Here is a 24,049-nt window from a genome sequence, read left to right on the forward strand (position 1 = left end):
GAGATGGAGGGATGTGGTGGAGAGGTATATGAGAGAGGGGGATGTGAGTTGGGAGCAGGGCAGTGAAATGGCAGGGGACAGGGCGACTTGGAGGCGATTTGTTTGTGGCCACCCCAAACGGGATTGAGGCGTCTGGCAATAGATAGATAGATAGACAGATGATACAAATACCAATGTCATGGACCTGGTTAAAACATTAATTATGAGGATTAGTGAAGTTGAAAAGAAAGCAGAGAATCTAGTGATAAAGGATGTGTCTGAAAATACGGATACTACCATACAGAGTCTGATCCAATCCAATGAAACAGCGAATGAAGAGATTAAAAATTTGAAGCATGAAAATGTTGAATTGAGGAGGAAACTAGAAGAGAGTACTAATAAAACGGAGAAGGTGAGTAGTGTATTAGAAGAGCATAAGGCAAAGTGGGCACAAGTATAAGAACAGAAAGAAGTGGTCAGCTTAACCCCTTAACCGCGGGGCGTCACTTTCGTGACGCTTGGGAGCAAGGGATCATACCGCGGGGCGTCGCTTTTGTGATTCTGTGTTATTTTGAATTCACCCGGGCTTCCAAGTGGGGGCTTGTATCATCTATCAGTACTGCCGATGTCCAACACTAGTCAGCACTCCTAATCTCATCTGTACTCCCATCCATTGTTGACAATTTAGCCATTTCTCCTCGTTCTTGACTCCCCTCCCTACCCCCCCTCCATTACCCTATCCTCTCGCCTGCCCGGCCATGCTACGCTAAGTAAATCTTCCCTGGAATTTTTCACTGATTTCATCCATTGAAATAAGCCCTATGTAGTATTCTTATACCAAATAATATCTACAAGAAAGAAATAAGGTAAGTGAGAGTGCCATACACCTGGAATTGGCTAATTATCACCTGACAACACCTCACGTGCACTCGTTCGCTAATTTTCGCAGTTTTTTTCCCCTTGAAATATGCCGTATAATCTATTTTCGTAATAAATATACATGTAAGGAGGGAAGGGAGAAGCCTAAGTGATATTTACATTCACCTGGAACTACCTAATTTATAATGTATTGTCTAGATTTCCTGCCAATCATATCAGTGCTACACAAAGCTGTTTCAAGATTTAACATTGGTAGCTCTGATTATATATCTCCTAAGTAGGCCTCTAATCTATTTTCGTAATAAATATACATGTAAGGAGGGAAGGGAGAAGCCTAAGTGATATTTACATTCACCTGGAACTACCAAATTTATAATGTATTGTCTAGATTTCCTGCCAATCATATCAGTGCTAGGCTTAGCTGTTTCAAGAGCTACGTTGGTAGTGCTGAATAACCCTCAAGTAGGCCTCTCAACCCGGGCCGGCCCTCCTAAAAGTTCTCTCTCAGATTCCGAAGAGGAGGTACGGATCATCCTCTTGCTGACAACAGGGCCTTTTTTCACCCCCATGCAAGGGCCCTGTGACCTTTACCCCCTACTAAATCTCGTGTGGAAAGAGGTAAAGGGCTGACAATTGATAAAAGAGTGACTACGATCTTTCTATTGAGTAAAACAGTGCAAGTGGAATTGTAAATAATGTGTAAATAATGTGTAAACAGCAAGTGAAAGTAATGAATGTAAATATACGTGAACAATGGAAAATAGTTTTATAAGTTACTTCAAGTGACAGTGCATAACACAGTGTAAATAAAATAGAAATGTAAATAACGTAAATAAAATAGAGAACGTAAATAGAAATGTAAATGAGTAGTATTATAAGAATACAAGTATATACCCTAGGAGTAATGAAAGTGAAAGTTTCACTATAGCATGTCTGAATACTATGAGTTATGAGAGTGAAGATGAAAGTGACATTCACTCTCAATGCCAGTATACAGGACGAGAAAGTGAATGCTACGTATTTTACTGAAAGAAATTGAATCCCCACAGTGGCAATAAACTAATACTACTGAAGGAAACTTATGGATAAAGACTGTAGATATATATAAGTGTTATGTAGTTATAGAAATATAAAGTGTGAGGGGTTTTATGAATAATAAATGACAGAGTACCAAGAGCGAACTAGCGGAAGTGCGGCGGTCAGACGCGCTCATAATTTTCATTGCTTTCACAGTGGGTTTTTTTTTGGAGTATGGATCCCTAATTACTTGAAAATCATAGAGTAGTATTTATAGTGTTTATATCTGGCTGTGGTAATCATATTACGGGTTGTTGGGAACTGTAAAGTGGAGACTTCGTTACCCAACTTCAGAGGTCTCCACAAGTCCTACGGTAACCGACGAAGGCTCAACAAACATTCCAGGAGAAAGCTGAAGGTATGTGCCATAAGCATATGTAATTTTAATATTCTAGGACTAATAACTGATTTTTGGCAAATATTTTTTGAGAGTCTGTCGGAGCCCGAATAACCCCGCGGCACACGCAAAACATCGGTAAACATGCCCGCGGTGTAGGGGTTAAGGGAGATCATCCAGGAAGAAAGGGAAATGAAGAAGAAAAAAATGGAAGAAAATGTTGTGAAAATACTGAAGAAAAAAGAGAAAATAGTGAGAGAAACTGTAGAAAGGAACAGATGTGTGGTAGTATTTGGAAACAGAGAAGAGGAAGAAAAGGTTAGGTTCGTAAGACTCGAGAGAGGAATATTAGGCAAGATTGACCCCGAAGGAGAAAAGTGGGTAAAAGAAATTGAGGAAGTAAGGAGGATAGGGCCTTATAAGAAAGGGGAAACAAGACCAATGACAGTCAAGTTTACATCAGAAAGTGTAATAAATGAGATACTTAAAGTGACGTGGAAATTAAGCAAAGAGGCAGGGATGGAAAATATTATAATAAGAAAAGATCTGAATGAAGAAGAAAGAGAAGTTTTAAAATCATTAAAGGAAGAAGTAAAGGAAAAAAATGATAAGAGGACAGAGGAAGAACGTAATACTTTTTTGGGGAGAGTATTGGATATGAAAGTAAGGAAGTGGTATTTAAGGAAACAGAAGTGAAGGAAACTAAGGGGGATGGCTGTGAAAGATCAGAAGTTGAGGAAGTGGTACAGATAGAGATTAGGAGAGAAGAGGGTATTAAAAACGTCAAAAATAATTTGAAGGTGATATATACTAATGTTGATGGTTTCATATCGACAAGGATCGAAATTAACGATCTCTTGAGAGAACATGAACCTGATGTCATGTGCTTTGTAGAGACCAAATTAGGAGAAGATATTGATGTTCATTTGGGAGATGGTAAATACAAACTGTGGAGAAAAGACAGAAAAGAAAAAAAGGGAGGAGGAGTGATGATAGCAGTGAAGAACAACATAAATGTAGATACTGTGGAAATGGGAGAAGGCAGGGCTGAAGTGATATATATGAAATTAAAACTGGAGAGAATGTTAAGAGAGATATGGCGGTAGTGTATGTTCCCCCAAAGACGAGAGCATGGAAGGAAGATGAATACCATGAGATGTTGTCAGATATGGCTAGCTATTTGCAAAAAATAATTGAGAAAAGCAATAATATAATTTTGGTGGGTGACTTTAACTGTAAAGAGGTGAACTGGGAGGAATGGTACTCGGGAGGCGGTGAGGATTCGTGGGGCACTATGTTATTAAATATAATAATGAATAATGTGATGACGCAAAGGGTCAAAGAAGAGACACGATTTCGAGGTGAGGACACACCAGCAAGGTTAGATTTACTGTTCACCAAAGAACCCGATGTAATAGAATCATTGAAATATCTCCGTCCTTTAGGAAAAAGTGATCATGTGGTCACTGATTTCCAGATGTTAATAGGGAACGTCGAGCCAAGAGACGAGCTTCATAGACAGGGAAGATACAACTTTGGCAAAGCAAATTTTACAGGATTGAGAAACTTTTTTGAAAACGCGGATTAGAGAAAATTCAGAGAAACAAGAGATATACAGAGGAAGTGGGATATCTTTCTAGACCTCTATAATTTGGGAGTGAAAAAATTTGTACCAAGAGTAAGAGGGAAAGGAAACAGGAAAAAGGAGTGGTTTAATAGAAGGTGAATGATAGCAAAAAAAGAGAGAGATAAGGCGTGGAACAATTGGAGAAAGAGAGGTAACAACAGAACAAAGGAAGAATATAAAAGAACAAGAAATGAATACACAAGAATACGTAGAGAAGAAGAAAGGATTTTTGAAAAAGGTATAAAAGACAAATGCAAGGATGAACCCAAACTGTTTTATAGATTTGTTAATGGCAAACTGAAACAAAAGGAAGAAATCACCAAACTGAAAGTAGAAAGAGAGGTCTTTAACCCCTTAACCGCGAGGCGTCACTTTCGTGACGCTCGGCCACAATGGATCATACCGCGGGGCGTCACTTTTGTGATTCTGTGTTATTTTGAATTATCCCGGGCTCTCAAGTGGTGGCTTGTATCATCTATCAGTACTGCCAATGTCCAACACTAGTCAGCACTCCAAATCTCATCTGTACTCCCATCCATTGTTGACATTTTAGCGATTTTACCCCCTTCGTGACTCCTCTCCCTACCTGCCCTCCATTACCCTCTCCTTTCACCTCCCACGCCGCGCTGCGCTACGGAAATTTCCCCCTGATTTTTCCACAGATTTCATCTATTGAAATAAGCCCTATGCCCTATATTTATACCAAATAATATATACCAAAAAAAAACAGGTAAGTGATAGTGTTATACTCCAGAAATTGGCTAATTATCACCTGACAAAACCTCACGTGCATTCATTCACTACATTACCACGGTAATTTCCCCTTTGATTTATGCCTTGTAATCGATGTCTGTAATAAAAATATATATCAGAAAGGAAGGGAGAATCCTAACTGACATTTACATTCACCTCGAACTACCTATTTCTTTATTTATTGCCGAGATTTTCCACCTACAAAAAATTAGCCTGTAAGTTAGCAGCAGTCAGCCTAAAGTGTCATTGTCAACCCTTCCCTTCTCAGATAAGCCGCGGCATTTAGTTCCTTGTCCTCCGCTGTAGAGAAAACATGTCGTACTCGCGCCCCGCCATTCCTGCCGCTTCTGCGCCCATTGCAAAGGGCCCCGTGACCTCTACTCCAAAGAAAAGTGTTGAGGCAAGCAGGAAAGGCCTCAGTGACTCTGCAGTGGCACAAGAACTTGCAGAATTGTCCATGATAATGATGGACAGTGACTATGACGATTTGGGTGAATCGTGTGATGAGTCGGGTGAGGTTAACGTGCCAGAAACAGCGACAACGAGTGCTTCAATAAGTGAATCAGTGTCTAGCTCCAAGGGAAAGGAGCCTTTAGTGCAGGAAGGACAAGAATTTGGGAAGGGAGTGAAAAGGCGGCGTGTTAGCCCCAGAACAATGCCCCTACGTGACCCAGCCCGCCATGAGTCATGAGTGCATTCACCTCCCCATTCCCCAAGCCCCGCTTTACTCATCTCGTCATCATCGTCGGCTGAGTTATCTCCGGAGTCTTCGTCGTCGGAGTCACCACCAGCATCAACAGTGAAGGCAGGCCGTAGAGGTAGATCTAGGAGAGTGAAAAGTAGTGTAGCTAGTAGGGTAAGGGCTGCTAGTGCTGTACGGAAACCTAGGGTCAGTGAGAGTGACCTTGACAGAGATAAGCCTCCCCCACAGCCAACCTCCACCACCACCACCACCACCCGCCTTACACCGTCACGACAGGGAATCCTGGACGCCTTCGCGTGGACGGAAGGGTCAGATTTTGTCCCCGAAAATCTTGTTTTCGATGAGAGCTCCTCAGGAATTCAGCCTGCCTTCACTATGGACGAAAATGCTGAGTGTGTCGACTACCTTTTGGCCTTCCTAGATGACGAAGTCATGCAGCACATATGTGATGAGATCAACAGGTATGAATCACAACGTGCTGCTAGTGGTACAGGTGCAGCCAAGATGCAACAGTGGTCCATGCTGGGAGTGCAGGAGCTGTATGTGTTCCTTGCCCTCATGCTTCTCATGCCACACTCCATGAAGCATGAGTTGGAAGAATACTGGTCCATGGACCCCTTACTACCCTCACCCACCTTCAATAAGTACATGGCCAGAGATCGCTTCCGGAACACCATGGGAAACCTGCACTTTGCCGACAACGATGTACCTTCCCAAATCGACCCACTCTGGAAGATCCGGGAGATTCTGAGCAGAATGAAGGATAAGTTCATGTCATTCTTCCACCCATTTCAGAAGGTTGTCATTGATGAATCCTTGGTTTTGTTCAGAGGACGTCTTCGGTTTGTTCAGTACATTCCAAGCAAACGCCATCGCTTTGGAATTAAGTTCTTTGTACTGTGCGACTGTAAGACGGGGTACATCCTTGACTTCGTCATATATTCAGCCAGCACTGTCGATCTCGATAAAACATACCCCCTTGGCTTCTCAGGCTGTGTAGTGAAAGTGCTCCTAGAAAAGTATTTTGGTGGGAATCATGTGCTGTATACAGAGAACTACTATACAGCACCGAAACTTGCCAAATACCTTTCTGAGCACGGCATTGGCTCCTGCGGCACTGTGAAAAGTAATCGTGCCAACTTCCCCAAATTCCCAGAGGCGGGAACCTCGCAGCAAGGAGACGTGCACCTACGCAAGTGTGAGAAGATGCTGGCAATACGGTGGCATGACAAGAGAGTCGTGCACATGCTCACCACCGTACATAAGGGGGAAATGACAGACAGTGGGAATGTCAACCGTAGGACAGGCGAACCTGTGATGAAACCTGATGCTGTGTTGGACTATAATATCAACATGCGGCTGGTGGACAAGTCCGACATGATGATTGGTGAGATCGACTGCCTCAGGAAGAATACTAGGTGGTACAGGAGAGATTTTCTGCATCTCATAGATATGACGATGCTGAACACCTTCATCCTGTACAAGATGAAGGTAAAGCCACCCAAGTCCTTCTCCCTGAGGTTGTTCGCCAGGACTTGTGTCCAGCAGCTGCTGGAAAGATATGGTAGGGTGCAAGCAGCAACTCCAAGGCGCCATCCAGTAACACTTCCCGACCGACTTGAGCAGAGGGTGTATATGGATCGGCACAGACTTGAGCTAATGCCTGCCACAGGGAAAAGGAAGGCTTCGATTCGCAGGTGTCAGGTATGTGCGCATACCACACGCCGCACACCTGAGCATAAACGCACCTCTTGGCAGTGCGCTGAGTGCCAGGTTCCCCTCTGTGTTACCTGCTTCTTCGATTATCACAGCCAGAAGCAGTTCTAACAGTGCAAGTGTGGAAGCAGAATTATTTGGAAATAATGTGTAAATAATGTGTAAATAGCTGGTGAAAGCAATGGATGTTCAGTTCATATGAATGAACAGTGTATTATAGTTTTATCTTACTGAAAGTGACAGTGAATAACATAGTGTAAGTAAAATAGCAGGGTAAATATTGAAAATAGAATAGAAAATGTAAATAGTAATGTAAGTAATTAGTAATATAAGAATATGAGTACAAATAATTTATGTTATAACAGTGAGAGTGAATCCGTGGCTCTCTACGTATTTTACTGACTGAAAAATTGAATGACTTCAGTGACAATAAACTAATACGACTGAAGGAAACTTATGGAGAAAGACTCCAGATATATATGTGGCCCCGAGAAGCAGAACTCGCCAAGCGCCAAAAACAAAAAACAAAAAAAAACCGCGGTCAAAGTTTTCCGACTTTTAAAAGGCTAAATCTCCTGACTCAATTAAGGTATCAAGTTGAATTTAGTCTCAAAATGATCAGTAAAGTATAACCTAACTACATAAGGACTAAAATCAATTAAAATCTGTCGATATTTCCAGCGGCAGGAGTGTGACTGCAATTTATTGGTGTTATGAATAAAATGTTCATTACACCTCATTGCGTTCATACTCCTGCCACTCAAAATGCTGAATGTTTATAATTTCGCTTATTACTTATGTGAATAGGGTATAAAATGCTGATCATTTTGAGACTACATTCAACTTCATAGCATTATAGGGTCACGAGGTATAGCATTTTGAAATTCGGAAATCTGTGACCTCGATTTTATCCGTGTTTATTTTCATTTCATATTTATGCATAAGGAAAGAGGCAATGTAAGAATAGAGCAAAAAACGAACATGTACAATGAAAATAACATAATAATAGTATAATAAGATAATAATACAATACAATAATAATACATGGAAGTAATGGGCATGATAATAAACAAAAATTATTGAGAAGAGAAAAATGACATTAATGAAAAAATGCAATGCACGAAACGTAGAATGAAGAAAAATAAGAAAGCAATGAATAAAATTAATGGAAAACATTATTATTAACTTACTCAAGAAAGTAATATCGTATAATAATAATAGTATTGTTTTATTTTGCCACCTTCTTTCAGCTTTGGAATGGTCTAAGGTAGGTATTGTTATTAATTTTTACTGTTACTTTTTTCCTTACAGAAATTTCATGGTAATGTCATTATGAATTGTGAGACAATAATCGTAAGCTGAATAAAAATTGCAAAAAATAATAAACAAAATTCACGAGAATTAGGAGAGTAATCCAATGGTATGCGTAGTTAAAGAGCTTCTGATGCTCCCAGCTGTGTTTTGGCGCGAGGGTGACGAGCAACACGCACGGTGATTGGCCGAGCGGGGCTAAAGGTGGGACACTACGGCGCGCGTGATTGGCCGGGCTCAGCTGTCAGGGCGGTGTGGGCGCTTGATTAGTTCTGCAGCCAAGCTTGGGCCTCAGACCATGTGATGCAGCAATAAGGTCGAAAGTGTGGCGCACTAACATGCGAATACGACCTTGAGGATATTTGAAAAACTCCCGCCTCTGTCTCTCTCCAGGTAGGGGAAGGGTTGGGGAAGACAATGCTATAATAACCTGGTTTTCGGCCGGGGTGGCGCTTGGCGAGTTCTGCTTCTCAGGGCCTCATATAAGTGTGATATAGTAATAGAAATATAAAGTGTGAGGGGTTTTATGAATAATAAATGACAGAGTGCCTAGAGCGAACTAGCGCAAGTGCGACGATCAGACGCGCTCGTAATTTCCATTGCTTTCACAGTGTTTTTTTTTTTGAGTATGGATCCCAAACTACTTGAAAATTGTAGAATAGTGTTTATAGTGTTTGTATCTGGCTGTGGTAATCATATTACGGGTTGTCGGGAAGTGTAAAGTGGAGACTTCGTTACCCTACTTCAGAGGTCTCCACAAGTCCTACGGTAACTGACAAAGGCTCAACAATCATTCCAGGAGAAAGCTGAAGGTATGTACCATAAGCATATGTAATTTTATTATTCTAGGACTAATAACTGATTTTTGGCAAATATTTTTTGGGAGTCTGTCGGAGCCCAAATAACCCCGCGGGACAAGCAAGTCATTGGTAAACAAGCCCGCGGTGTAGGGGTTAAGGATGCAGCAATGCAAGCAGAAATAATGAACAAACATTTCCAGTCAGTTTTCACTAAAGAAAAGGAGCTTGTGGAAGGGGAGGGAGTGATTAGAAATGTTCCGGTGATGAAAGATATAAAAGTGGAGGTACAGGAAGTGTATAAATTACTGGAAACTCAAGATGTAAGGAAAGCCCCAGGACCTGATAGAATCTCTAATTGGGTACTGAAGGAATGCAGAAAACAACTGGCGGATAAAATTCACAGTTTAATCATATGCTCACTGGAAGAGGGGAAAGTGCCACAAGAATGGAAGAGGGCAAATGTGGTACCAATTTACAAGGGAGGAAACAGGGAAGAACCCCTGAATTATAGACCAGTGTCTCTAACCAGCATGGTCGCAAAATTGTGTGAGAGAATCATGAAAGACAGATGGATAAAATATCTGGAAGAGATGAATATTTTGGCTGAATGTCAGTTTGGATTCAGAATTGGAAGGTCATGTGTTTCTAACTTGTTGAGCTTTTACTCAAGAGCGATTGACGTGGTACAGGAGAGAGATGGTTGGGTGGATTGTGTGTACTTAGACTTAGAGAAGGCCTTTGACAAGGTACGTCATAAGAGACTAATGTGGAAACTAGAATATATAGGAGGACTAAAGGGGAAACTTCTGGAATGGATGAGAGACTTTTTGAGAGACAGACAAATGAGGACAGTAATAAAGGATAGGATGTCTGGATGGAGGGAAGTAACAAGTGGAGTCCCTCAAGGCTCAGTGTTGGCGCCAGTAATGTTCCTGATTTACGTAAATGATATGGTAGATGGAGTGAACAGTTATGCAAGTCTGTTTGCTGATGATGTAAAGATCTTGAGGAAGGTAGAGGTTGAGGAGGATTGTAAAATACTGCAGGAGGATTTGGATAGGATACACAACTGGAGCCGGACATGGGAAATGAAATTTAATGTAAAGAAATGTAAAATATTGGAAATGGGTAAAAGTACCAGGAGGCCATCACTGAATTATTTGTTGGGTAATGAATTAATCACAAAAAGGAGAGAAGAGAAAGATTTGGGAGTGCTGGTCCAAGATAGTTTGTCACCAGAAAAGCACATTAACAAGATAGTTGGAGAGACTTATAAACTCTTGACTAACATAAGAGTAGCATTACATTATATGGATGAGGAGATGATGAAAAAATTGATAGTGGCCATGATCCGCCCCAGGTTAGAATATGCAGCAGTAGTGTGGTCCCCACACAAAAAGAAAGATATAAACAAGATTGAGAGAATACAAAGAACAGCAACCAAGATGGTCCCCAGTCTGACAGACCTGTCACACAGAGAGAGGCTGGAAAAACTGGATTTGCCTTCCTTAGAGGAAAGGAGAAAGAGGGGAGACATGATTGCAGTGTTCAGGACCATGGTGGGAGTAAATAAAATTGACAAAGAAGATCTGTTTGTATGGGATAAGACAGCAACAAGAGGACACGGAATGAAATTGAAAAAGTCAAGCTGCTTGAAGGATATCAAGAAATATAGCTTTCCTTACAGAAGTATAGACTTATGGAATAGCCTGGACAAAGAGATCGTCCAGTCTAAAAACTTAAACGAGTTTAAAGCTAAATTCGACTTATTGAGAAACAGCGACGGAAACCCACGAGCATAGTACATTCCGTGTATATCACAATTAGGTATATTAGGTAAATACTTAAATATTTGGAACAACTTAGACAAAGAGGTGGTGCATGAGAAAAACATTCATGTGTGTAAAGGTAGACTTGATAAATGTGGATATGAAGACAGGACAACATGAGCAATGCTCAATTCCTGTATACTACAAATAGGTAAATACAAATAAGTAAATACACACATACGTATGCGCACAGGCAGCGGGTAGGCATTTTTATATTTTATTTACTTCTCTCATATATAGGTGGGGGCACTCACCATCCACTCACTCGACGTAGTGCTGCTGTTGGGTGTCTGACCTTTCGTCTCCTCCATCCTTCTTTCCTTCCATCCTCTTCTTTCTTTCTTTCCTTGTCCTTCTGCCTACAGGTGACTTTACACTCTCTCTTCTGTCTTTCTTTCCTTCATTCTTTCCTCTTCCTTCTGCCTGTGGGTCACTCTACACTGGGTGACAAGCTAAATGGTTTCCTGTACACCAGGAAACCATTTACTATGCTAGGTGGTAACCATATAACCAAATTATGGCGCCTGGTGGTTTAGTGGGTAAGTAAGGTGCTCCAGTCGGATTGAGCCAGTGAAGGTTTATATCCAAGGGATGGTTGATTGCTCATGTAATGCCACTCAGGGATGAGTGAGGCTGGTCACTCTCATCTTAAATGTCAGGACCAACTGCCTAGCCCCGGGCTCCTACGCTCCTCATGGGGCAATGTAGGATTGGATGATGGATGGATGGATGGATTAAAATTATTTATTTGAATACTATAATTTTATGTTTTAATTATTGTACAAAAAAATTTGTGGATAACCGAAATCCTGTGAAAAAAGTTCATGTGACTTAAGGGATTACTGTACAGGTAAAGGGTTTTAAAGAGGTTAGACCTCCATGGACGGGAGGGTTGAGGAGGATAGTACGCCACTATTTGTCAGTATATCAGCCACCAGCACCTCCTTGGCAGCATTACACTGAAAACAAAAGAATCTACTGTACTACCCTTGCACTACTCTGTAACATCAAATGCATGATACCAGATGTAAATGATAAATATCCTACTATCTGCGATGTAAAATTTCAGCATTGTGTGAAAAATATGAACTGCAAAACAAACCAAACCAAACAACAAAACAGTGTTTTTGGTGGTGATACTTATGGCCCTGAATTTGATTCTCCAGCCTATAGTACTGTACTCATTACTGAATATTGAACTTCAAACAATAATACAGCCATAAAGGCAAGAAATTTGAACAATATTAAGCAATCTGTTTTGAGCTAAAATTCCAAGTTATGAGTACAGCTACAGGAAATTGACTTGGGTGATGAGATACATGGCACTGGGTAATCTTCAAGGAGACAAAAGACCACCTCTTATTATACTATTAACAAAATATTAACTATTTTTTATTTACCTTTCAAATGATTCAGTGACTCTGTAACGGGGGACATAAGTGAACATTCGAGTATAGAGAGGATCCATCAACAAAGAAGGAATATAAAATTATGGTATATAATGGCTAGGTTAAGATAAGTTTTCTTAGGTTAGCATAAAATAGGTTACATCAGGTTAGGATAAATTAGGTTGGGTTAAGTTACAAAAATTTTGGTTAGGTTTGGATAAGTCAGCAATGATAAGGGTAATTTCATACTAAAAATAGTGTGCTAAGATGGCATCCATTTGTCTTCAGCACAACCACAAGAGGGAGTCCACCAGCTGTCGGTGCTGTTGGCGATTGTAATGAACAACCACTTTTAAAAGAAATTAAAAACACCAAAACCTGAAAATAAACACAAAATACTCAAAGAACTGCATGAGGGGCTTTGGTGGAGAAAAAGCTTAAGAAAACTTCAAAATGCAGTGGTCCCATATCTCCTTCATGATTGCCTGGCAGGAATTTCAATTTGGGGGGTTCCCACATACTGTAATTTTAAAAAATACAGCCCAATTTGCTGACAGAAACTGATGTATGACAGAAGGTGCGATGATGGATAACTGAGTTTACTGTATCTGGTATGATCAGAAGGGGATATAAATTTTTTAAGAGGGCCAAAGGGAGTTGGGGGGACTTGGGGAATATTCTGGGACTCCACCATACCAATCAGCCATATAATATGGGTTTCAATGACACAATTTGCAATGTAACATTCCTAGATACTACAGTATAGCCGCATATGTTGAGGGCATACTGTATGCTGTCAGTTCACTTTCTGATTACTAATCTGATGGACATTATTTACACATTTACCCAGTCTACTCTTAATTTTGGTGGTAAAGTGGTGGCAATCATCATCCACTCACTTGAAGTAGTGCCGCCTACTTCTTCCTTCACCTTCATTAACTTCTTTCATCTTTTTTTGCATCTGCCCTCCACTATTCCTATTTCTCCCATCCATCCTGTCCCTTTCTTACCTTTCGTTTCCTCTCCACTGAGTGACAAGCCTAATGATTTCTTGTAACCCAGGAAACCATTTAACACGCTGGGTGGTAACCATATTCAGTCATTCCATGCTATGCAATGGGGTTACGTCAAGTGACAACCTATTGCATAACAGTTTATAGAATAATGAGGTCAATAAAACATGGGTTCAATGGGGATAGGTAGGGAGCCTATGACCACATAACCTAAAATCTAAAAAATCCATCCATCCATCATCCAATCCCATATTGCCCCATAAGGAGCACAGAAGCCCGGGGCTAAGCAAGTTGGTCCTAACATTTAAGATGAGAGTGACCAGCCTCACTCATCCCTGAGTGGCATTACGTGAGCAATACATCCCAACCACCCCTTGGATATAAGCCTTCACCGGCTCAATCCAACTGGAGTGCTGTAATTACCCACTAAACCACCAGGCACGATAATTTGGTTATATGGTTACCACCCAGATTAGTAAATGGTTTCCTGGTGTACAGGAAACCATTTGGCTTGTCACTCAGTGTACAGTCACCCATAGGCAGAAGGAAGAGGAAAGGATGAAGGAAAGATAGAAAAAAATATATATATATATGTTTGCCCTTGGTGCCCTCTGCCACACCACTTTTTCCACTAGGGGTTGCATACTTGCCAGACAGAATTTCCAAGTCACAAGTTTCAGTATTTCACACATAAGAAAGTTATCACTTCACTTCATATCACACACTGGATTTTTTTCCATGCACTTACACTGATATTTGCTGACAGCAATGGTGTTTCAATGGCCTTTCATGTACAAACTGGAAAGAAAGGCAGACGATCACAGTGAATGTAAATCCTAGGTGGCCATCTGGGCTTAATCATCTGATGTGACTGCACAGGTAATATGATTTCCAGGTCACAAATTTCAGTGTTTCACACACAAAAAGTTATCACTTCAGTTAATATCACACACTGCACTATTTGTCATGCCCTGCACTGTCATTTGGCAACAGCAATAGTGTTTCAGTGGCCTTTCACACACACACAATGGAATGAAAGGCAGATGATCACTGAGAATGTAAACACTGGGCAGCCATCTTGCCCCAAACAGATGACTGGGGGACTTCGTTCTAGCAAATTCGTGACCATTTCATCACTGTTATTCCAAAAATGAGTTAGTTTTTGTTCATCATTATACCGATTTATCACACAGTAAACAGACGTATAACGAGACCTGACAGTAAAAAAAAAAAAGGGGGAGGGGGGGAATGGAGCCTACTATGGTGCCCTTGTTAAATGGGAGGAGAGATGCAAATGCAACATCCATCCAGGAAACAAGACTCCACACTCTTCCCCTCCGTTCACTGTGACAAGATGATGTCTGCCACAAGAGAACATTGGCTTACTGCACAGGACGGTCCTGTAAGGGCTGTTGTACCCCTGCAGTTGATGGGTCTTCTTGACCAGAGAGACTGGGGTAATGCAATAACAATAACTCATCACTTTTTTCAACTCATTTCTCAGCCACCATGATAATGACAACCTCTTTCCTGCACTGTACCCCTACAAACAATAGCGCTTGTCATCCTTTCTGCTGATGAATCTACTGTAGAGTATTAATCCTCTCTAACCTACCTTATGAAGACAACATACTTCTGTTTCTCCTGTTGAGAATCTCAACCACTTAGTCATTTAGAACTGCAACCCTAAAGGGCTACACAGGTACCCACCATGCTATGTTTCTTCTGTTGCTGTATATTTTTGTGATATAACAGCTGGCTAATAACCTTCAGGAATTCACAATGGACACCCATACCATCATGCACAACACCACTCCTCAATGTACTTGAGGTCAAGGACCTATATACTGTACTCAGTTACATTATTCCCTTGTACAAAGGAAAAGGGGAAAAAGAAGTGTGTGGTAATCATAGGGGCATTTGTCTTCTTAGTGTAATAGGAAAAGTGTATGGTAGGATACTTATTGACAGAGTTAGAGAAAGAACAGAGAAATTAGTTGGAGAAGAACAGGGAGGCTTTAGGAAGGGAAGAGGTTGTGTAGATCAGACATTCAATCTTAGATCTTTAGTGGAAAAGTTTCTAGAGAAGGGAATGAAGTTCTATGCAGCCTTCATGGATTTGGAGAAAGCATATGACAGGGTGGATAGACAAGGATTGTGGGAAGTGTTAAGAATATATGGAGTAGATGGGAAGTTGTTGAATGCTGTGAAGAGTATGTACGATGGTGCGAAGGCTGCAGTGCGTGTGGATAGTGAACTAAGTGAATTTTTCTCTTTGAAAGTTGGGTTGAAACAGGGATGTGTCATGTCTCCATGGTTGTTCAATCTGTACATGGATGGGGTAATAAAAGAGGTACAAGGTAGGGTACTGGATGTTGGAGTGGCCCTGGTGAGAGAGGATAGTGTTTGGATGATACTGTGTTGTTGAGTGAAGAAGAAGGGGAGCTGCAAGGCTTGGTGGATGAGTTTGGGAGAGTGTGTAAGAAACGGAATCTAAAGGTGAATGTAGGGAAGAGTAAAGTGATGGTCTTTGAGAGAGGTGAAGTCAGTGAATGTACAGCGAGGCTGGATGGTGAGGAATTGGAAAATGTGAGTACGTTTAAGTACTTGGGTAGTGAGATGAGTAAGGATGGAGGTTTGGAGGGTGAAGAGCTTGAAAGGGTACAGCAGGGAAGAAAGGTTGCTGGTTCTTTGAAAGCAGTGATAAGAAACAGGGAAGTGAGCATGGAAGTGAAAAAGTTACTACATGACAGTATTGTGATACCAACTCTATCGTATGGAAGTGAAGCTTGGACATTGATGGAAGGACACAAGTCAAGAGTGAGAGCAGTGGAATTGAGTTATTTAAGAGGAGCTTGTGGAGTCACATGGAGAGACAGGCTGACGAATGAGGATATAAAGGAGCGTTGTGGCGTGGATGTTGATGTGACAGGAAGCGTTATGAGGAACACACTGAGGTGGTTTGGCCATATGGAGAGGGTGGAGGGTGAAAGACTGACGAAGAGAGTGTATGTGAGTGAGGTGGAGGGGGGAAGAGGGAGGGGGAGGCCGAGGATGAGATGGAGGGATGGGGTGGAGAGGTATATGAGAGAGGGGGGTGTGAGTTGGGAGCAGGGCAGTGAAATGGCAGGGGACAGGGCGACTTGGAGGCGATTTGTTTGTGGCCACCTCAAACGGGACTGAGGCGTCTGGCAATAGATAGACAGATAGTTACATCTGCATTCAAAGGATTGTGGTATCTTGTAGAGTGAAACTAACAGTGAGAAGCTGTCAACAGTACCCAGTGCAATGGACCACACACTCATGAAAAAAAGGAATATGTTGTAATAGTCATGCAATAAGCTTGGAATATAAACAGTACTGTAATGGACTAACCTAAGTACAGATGCCAGAGGTGGACGTGGTATGAGAAGAAACTAGCAAGAGCCTGAGTTAGAGGTTGGTTTAGCTTTAATCCTGCTGGGGCACCCCGCAGCCACTCCAGCAGCATGTGCACTCCCTCTGCCACCACCTGAGTCAAATTACATATCATGGCTTACACCATTCATTTGATTGCTGTTATTAAAGGTATAATCTTCAATTCTCAAGTAAAAATCATAAGCACCAGTGTATTACTTTTTGAAGAGTGTAATAAAGCAAAGAACAGTGCAATACTTATCATCTATAATTGGTTGCAAAGGTTAGAACAATTTCACAACTGACTGTTATTTACATTATTTCAGTTTTTAAAAATATTTTTATAAGAATAACTACCTTTGTCCAGTTCCGGAAGTAGGTATATAAATCATTTACAGATGCATAGCTGCTGATGACACAGGCAATGGTAATTCCCAGTGAAACATCGATTAAAATCATCAACAGCAAACGGCCCGAGAGTAAATTTCCTTTGTTAGTTTGTAGCTCTTCCTGTATCTTCTCCAACTGTGTGATCCGGAGAATTATTTGCTTTACAGATGTACTTGAATAGTCCAGTCTATTTATTAACACACAATCAATGAACTGCAATGTAAATTTTGGTATCCATGATACAAAAAGGCATAAACTGATCAGGCATGACATTAAGGTAATGCTAATACTTTCCTGATATGCAGTGTACTTCCCTTTACAGTCTCTCTGGACGCAATGAATTAAGTATGGTATTATGTCACTGGCATAAGATTTCTCACTCCCACAAGGAAATTTTTTACTAATAAACTCTGAGCTGCATATTTCCATAGCATCATAAATAACAAGATTCACCTCCCTCAGAGGAATATTCTTTTCTAACATCCTTACAGACTGAAGCATGATCTGGGGTTTAGTCTGAAGTTCCACCCAAACATCCTTTGTTGTTCTTCGTGTCTGAATCTTATTTCCATTATTGATGCAACCAAGACAAGGCCGGGGATAAGCACTCGCACCAGTTATGACAACAACATGTGACATTCCTCCATCAGCTGTATTATCTGAAAGAGAAGAAACACAAAGTGGTAAAAAAAAAAAAAAAAGTCATCTGTTGAAAGCTCATAACTCAATCCTCAAGTAACGCAGACAATTGGGACTGAACAAGGACCGTGCTGTGCAAACCTGCGTCACTTATGTAATAAGTTTGCATGTATGACAGTATAATGTGTTCTGGCAACTTTCCAACTCTTACCTCTTCTTACCACCCTACCCCACGTAAATTACCCCCTACTTATACCCACCATCAGGTAAAACACTCAAGGAGATATAACTATCATAATTAGAAACATCAATGGAACATCAATAGCATTAACAAAAACAAAAGTTGGGCTGGGTACCCTTGTGCTGTTGATACATAACTCCCCGGCACTTTCCCCCTAGCACCCCACCCCCAATGTTGTTGCTGTCATTAAGTTTCGCCTTCTCTCGCATCATGCGGCCTTCGGTAGGGACGTTTGGCTGCATGCTTAGACAAAAATTTATGGGTCTCACAGTTTTAGGGGATGAAACTAAATGACAATGTTTGCTAACAAGAAAAAATTTATTCTATCATCCATGTGTTCATAACTTAGCATTCAGTTTCACATTCTCTATTCAATTTCGCACTTCCCAACACATTTTGGATTGACTCAGCATATGGCTCATTGTTCTTTCTCTGATGCTCCACATAATGTCCTATGAGCTTCTCCGTCAGCTTCGGGACAATATTATGAACTTTCACTGCTGTCATCTTTGCATCACCAGGGTTCCCAAGCATGATTTTCATCTTCTACTGGTCCTTCCAAATAATTTTGATGGTGTTTTTATTCATGCCATGCATTTTCGCCATTTCAGTAAACGTACGGATTGGGAGGCCCTCAGCCAGTACTTCTTTGATTTTCCCAGGAATGATTATTACTTCCGTGGCCGAGAGCTATCTGAGTGTGCCTTGCGCATTACGAAGGTTATTCTCTCGGGCATGGAAGCATACATTCCTTTCTCAATATCTTTTGACTAATGCAAGAAAGTCTTGGTTTAGTCACACTTGTTCTAATGCTGTCCGGAACAAGGAGAGAGCCTATAAAAGGTATCGGAGCCAACCCACCCATGAATCACATCTTTTATACGTTGCTGCCCGGAATCGTGCTAAGTCTGTTCTTCACTCTGCTAAAAATAATTTCATCAGTACTAAATGCTTTCAACTCTCCAACTTGAATTCTTCCCGCTCCTTCTGGACCTTGCCAAAAACCTTTCAAACAAGTTTACCTCATCATCCTTCCCTCTTCTTTTCTACTCTGATGGTTCTGTAGTTATTTCTTCTACTGATAAAGCAGATCTCTTCACTCAGACTTTCTCCTCCAATTCCACCTTAGACGATTCCGGTGCTGTTCCTCCATCACTTCCTCCCTCTGACTTCCTCATGGCTGACATTAAAATTTCTTCATCCGATGTGTTTTCTGCCATCACAGGCCTCAATACTAATAAGGCATATGGGCCTGATGGAGTTCCTCCTGTCATTCTCAAGAACTATGCTTCTGTGCTTACACCCTGCCTAGGCAAACTCTTTCGCCTTTGTCTATCAACTTGTACCTTTCCTTCTTGCTGGAAGTTTGCTCTCATTCAGCCAGTCCCAAAGAAGGGTGACGATTCCCAACCCTCTAACTATTCTCCAATTGCTTTAACATTCTGCATCTCAAAAAGTTTTCGAGTCAATTCTTAATAGAAAAATTTTAAAGCATCTTTCCTATCACAACCTGCTTTCTGATCATCAGTATGGGTTCCATCAGGGACGCTCCACTGGCGATCTTCTTACCAACCTTTCAAACTCCTGGTCATCCTCCTTTCGGGACTTTGGCGAAAGCTTTGCCACTGCACTTGACATCTCAAAGGCTTTCGATCGAGTCTGGCATAAATCTTTAATTTCCTCTTATGGTTTCTATCCTTCTATCTATGCCTTCATTTCTAGCTTCCTTTCTGGTTGTTCTATAGCCGCTGTTGTAGACGGCCATCGTTCTTCTCCTAGATCTATCAACAGTGGTGTTCCTCAGGGTTCTGTCCTATCACCAACTCTCTTCCTTTTAATCATCAATGACCTTCTAAGCTGTACATCTAACCCTATCCACTCTTACACCGATGACTCCATCCTTCACCTTTCCATCTGGTTCCCACAGCATCCATCTCAGCAGTTACTTCAACAAACAAGGGATGAGGCTATGGCACACCTAATCTCTGACCTGGCTCATATCTCTGACAGGAGTAAAAATAATATGGTTGTTTTTAATGCATCAATGACTTTTTATACCTATCAACCTGACAAAAATTTCCACAGGTATACCCACTAATATTTAATAATATTCAGTTTAATCTTGCATCATCCTTGAACATGCTTGGGGTTTCATTTACTCGGGACTTATCTTGGAAAGATCATATCTCATCTACTGTCAAATCTGCTTCCAAGCGATAAGGTGTGCTAAGCCGACTCTGTTCCGTCTTTACCCCTGCACAATTGTTGACTCTATACTGTACAGGGGTTTTATCCGCCCCTGTGTAGAGTACAACTCTCATGTGTGGGGAGGCTCCCCACATACAGCTCTTCTCAACAGGGTGGAGTCAAAGGCTTTTTGTCTCATTAACTCTTCTCTTCTTACTGACTCCCTTCAACCTCTGTCTCTTCATCACACTGTTGCATCTTTATCTTTTTTCTATCGCTACATCAATGGTCACTACTCCTCTGAACTGTCTGCATGCATTCCTTCACCTTTACGATGGGTGCATAGCACCCGTCTAGCAGCAAACTCTCATCCTTTTTCTGTCCAACTCTCTGATGCATGAATTAACCATTACTCCCAGTCCTTCATTTATGCAACAGGTCAACTCTGGAACTGTCTCCCTCTGTCTGTATTTCCTGCTTCCTATGATCTCCAGTCTTTCAAACGCAGTGTGTCCAGGCATCTTGAAATGATCGGATCTTGATTTTGGCTCTCACTTGTATTTTGTTTTTCTCTTCGAAGGAACAATAACTGCGGGCTCACGGCCTTTGGTTCCTTCTTCCTCGCATAAAAAAAAAAAAATTGAAACAGAAGAAGGATCTTTCCAATTCAGTTCATATTCCTCCAGTTTGCTTTCTTTTTCTGACTATTTTCAAGTTGGCAAATTACCTTTTCCTGCTAAAAAAAATTCCTCACTGTTTTTATCATCACCGTCTTTAAGCCGCATTTACATCTATCTGTTTTAACGTACTCGAGGTGGTTTTCTTTCCACAACTGGATGATATGTTAGGTTAGGTTTGATTAAATTATAAGGTACAGTTAAGCTAGGTTAGATTAGGTTTATTTAAACACTTAAGTTAGGAAAGGTCCTTTCGCCATTACCCTGACAAGTCAAATGAACTGACACAGCAGAACATAGCTAAAAACAATGGGGAAACAGAGTTCGCATGAAACGTTTATTTACCATCCAGAAACAATAAAAAAATGTAAAAGACCATTAGGAAGAACTGATCTGGTAAGGTGCTTCTACTCCTTCAAATAAAGCATATGTTTACTGCCATTCCTAAATGCCTCTTCTCTGCTCTAATTCCTTTCTATTTCATACTTCTGAGCATAATTTTTTCCTGCCTCTTTTCCTGCTCTGACTCCTTTATTATCTCATACTTCTGGGCATATGCGAAGATGTGCCGCTCTCTGGGTGGCTGGGGCTGATCATGCGGCCTGACTAGTCAATGTCCTCACTCGACACTCAAAAACACACACACACACACACACACACACACACACACAGAAAAAGAAATCTTGCTGCACAGTGCGAGCAGAACTCAGTTTGACACACGAAAGGACTGACAGCCGTATGCTCAGTCAGTTTTTAATGTGTTGGGAAGTGCAAAAATCAAACAATGAATGTGAAACTGAACGCTAACTTATGAGACCACATGGATGACAGCTTTTTTTTCTTTTTCTAATACGCAAACATTTTCATTCCAATCTGTCCCCTAAAACAGAAAACCCATTATGAGTGTGGGGTTGAACCAGGAGAGCCATGACGAGGCCGGACTGATAACTGTATGCTCAGTCGGTCTAAAACGTGTTGGGAAGCACAAAATCGAAGGAAGAGTGCAGAATTGAACACTAATTTATGAGAACACGTGCATACATTTTTGTTCCATTTCGTCCCCTAAAAGTGCGAAACCCATAAATTTTCATCTAGCTATATGGCCTTGAGTGTGCCCAGGACAAGTACCCAGATGTAAGCCGGCCAATCAAAGCAAGTCTGGTGGGTGAGTCACCATCCGCCTTTCAAATTCCACTGTCAGGCCAGCTGACTTCTGGCGTGAGCTTGAGCTCTTCCATATGTTGATATGACCTGTCGCAATATGTTGAGCACGTCAGAACAAAAGCATGTTACTCAACCATGTCATTCGAGGACTGATTGTATTTATATACAGGTATGTATATACATATATATATATATATATACAGTCAGCCCTCTGCTATCACGCCTAATTGGTGCCTAAATTATACCGTCATAGCAGAATTCGCTATAGCAGAACTAAAAAACCTATGGTAATAATTATAACTGGTGCCTGGACCCCTGAGTTGACCACATAATTGAACTATTTTTGCCACTTTTTTACCAAGTTTTCGAACAGTAATAAGAAACACTAACATTTAAACAAACATCGTTCTCCCTACGTGTCACGTGGGGTTGGTGGAGGATTAGTGCCCCTCCCTGTAAAACAACTAACTCTAAGCCCTTGGCCACCCCGTTTGGGATACATGACGTCTGGCAATGAATGAATGAAAAAAAGAATCATGATCCAAGGAGAAACAGACACTTACTGTACAGTATTTCACAATTTTATTAACCTTTATTGGGGACGAGGACAGCTGCCAGACTTACGTGGTTGGGTAGGCTCTGAGGCTTGGCTGGAGTCTCATTTACCACCCCTATGCTCCTCTATTTCATCAAGAATTTCATCAGCTGTAGCACTAGAGAAGCCCTCAAAGTCACAGGGCTCGTCTAAGACAGAGGGCTGGCGGGATGGTCCTGGCGTTGGTTCAGGTTCTGGTTGTGGGGCCGTCTGTGCCTCGTTGCGACGCCGAAAGAAATCGGTGATCTGACGCTGGTGCAGGGAGTTGACGTGCGCGTGATACTGTTCCTCATAACCTGCAAGTGCCAGGCTAATATGGGAGCACCTTGCTTCACTGTTGACTGTTTAATCTTGCTCTAGGAGGTGGCAAAGCTGGTAACCCAAGTCTATCATCTTCTTGATGTCCGCCATGGATAATCCTTCACGCCTCCCATGATGCTAAGTTTGAGAAAGGAAGGAGTGAATTACGGACGTTAGAGATAAATAAATAAAATAAATAAATAAATAAATAAAAATACAGTAAACAACCTCCTCATCCTCTCCTGCAATGTCCTGTTCCTGTGTCTCCTCATCTTCTTCAATTATTTCATCGGCAGTAACTGGAGGAGGCTGTATCATTTCCCGAATATCCTGGCCAGTAGTATCAGAAAAGCCAGCTCCGGGAATTTGCCTTGCCTCTGCCGCTGCTGCCTCAACCTCTGCCTCAACTGTCTGTGGGTTACCAGGTACCGCCACGCGACGGTCCCCAAGCAGACCCTCCAAAATGTTACGCCAGGCATGGTGAATAGTGGCATGAGTAAAATTGTACCAGCAGTCTACCATCAAGTCAATAGCCTGTTTCACACTGTAATTTTTCCAATAAAGAATCACTTTTTGTTCTGACTCATTATCCCCTTGAATCATGGCCTCATCTTCATCCTCACTATCAAGCAACTGCTGGATAAGGGCAGTGTCTTGTGTTGCCTGCAACATCTGCCTAAACTGCCTTGCAGAATAAGAAGCCTTCACAAATGATATGACCTCCTGGTCGAGGGGCTGGATCAAGGCAGTTGTGTTTGGTGGCAGAAACTTGACCCTTACATTAGGATGCGCGTCCCTTAGAAGTGGTGAATGTCCAGGGGCATTGTCGAGAAGCAGGAGAATGTTGAACCTTACGTTGTTTTCCTTGCAATAATTTTCCACTTGGGGAATGAACAAATCTTTTAACCAGTCACTGGAAAGCTTGGCAGACATATACCCCTTCTTTGATGTCATCCAGTGCACATTTAATTTGTCCATGTTGTATCCTTTGTAGGCCCTGGGTCTTTTTGCACGATCCACAACTGTAGGTTTCAGGAGACATGTTCCT

The 24,049-nt window shown here is 41.5% G+C and overlaps 1 protein-coding gene across 2 annotated transcripts in view; it reads right to left on the minus strand.

The window, feature by feature from the left end:
• The window catches only part of PIG-Q (phosphatidylinositol glycan anchor biosynthesis class Q), a 220,288-nt gene that overhangs the window by 108,293 nt on the left and 87,946 nt on the right, over positions 1-24,049 (minus strand). The window contains exons 3-5 of one of the 2 annotated variants that reach the window (XM_080284910.1): positions 17,688-17,857; positions 17,166-17,333; positions 16,788-16,923 (exon numbers count right to left, since the gene is read on the minus strand). In XM_080284910.1, coding sequence (XP_080141036.1) covers positions 16,788-16,923; positions 17,166-17,333; positions 17,688-17,857 — 474 coding nt within the window. Of the gene's footprint in view, positions 1-16,787; positions 16,924-17,165; positions 17,858-24,049 lie in introns of both variants that reach the window. The other variant, XM_080284909.1, reaches the window with a different exon arrangement.

Source organism: Coenobita brevimanus, chromosome 103, assembly GCF_032717465.1.
Source record: "Coenobita brevimanus isolate Jiangsu-jjx chromosome 103, ASM3271746v2, whole genome shotgun sequence".
NCBI classification, from domain to species: domain Eukaryota; kingdom Metazoa; phylum Arthropoda; class Malacostraca; order Decapoda; family Coenobitidae; genus Coenobita; species Coenobita brevimanus.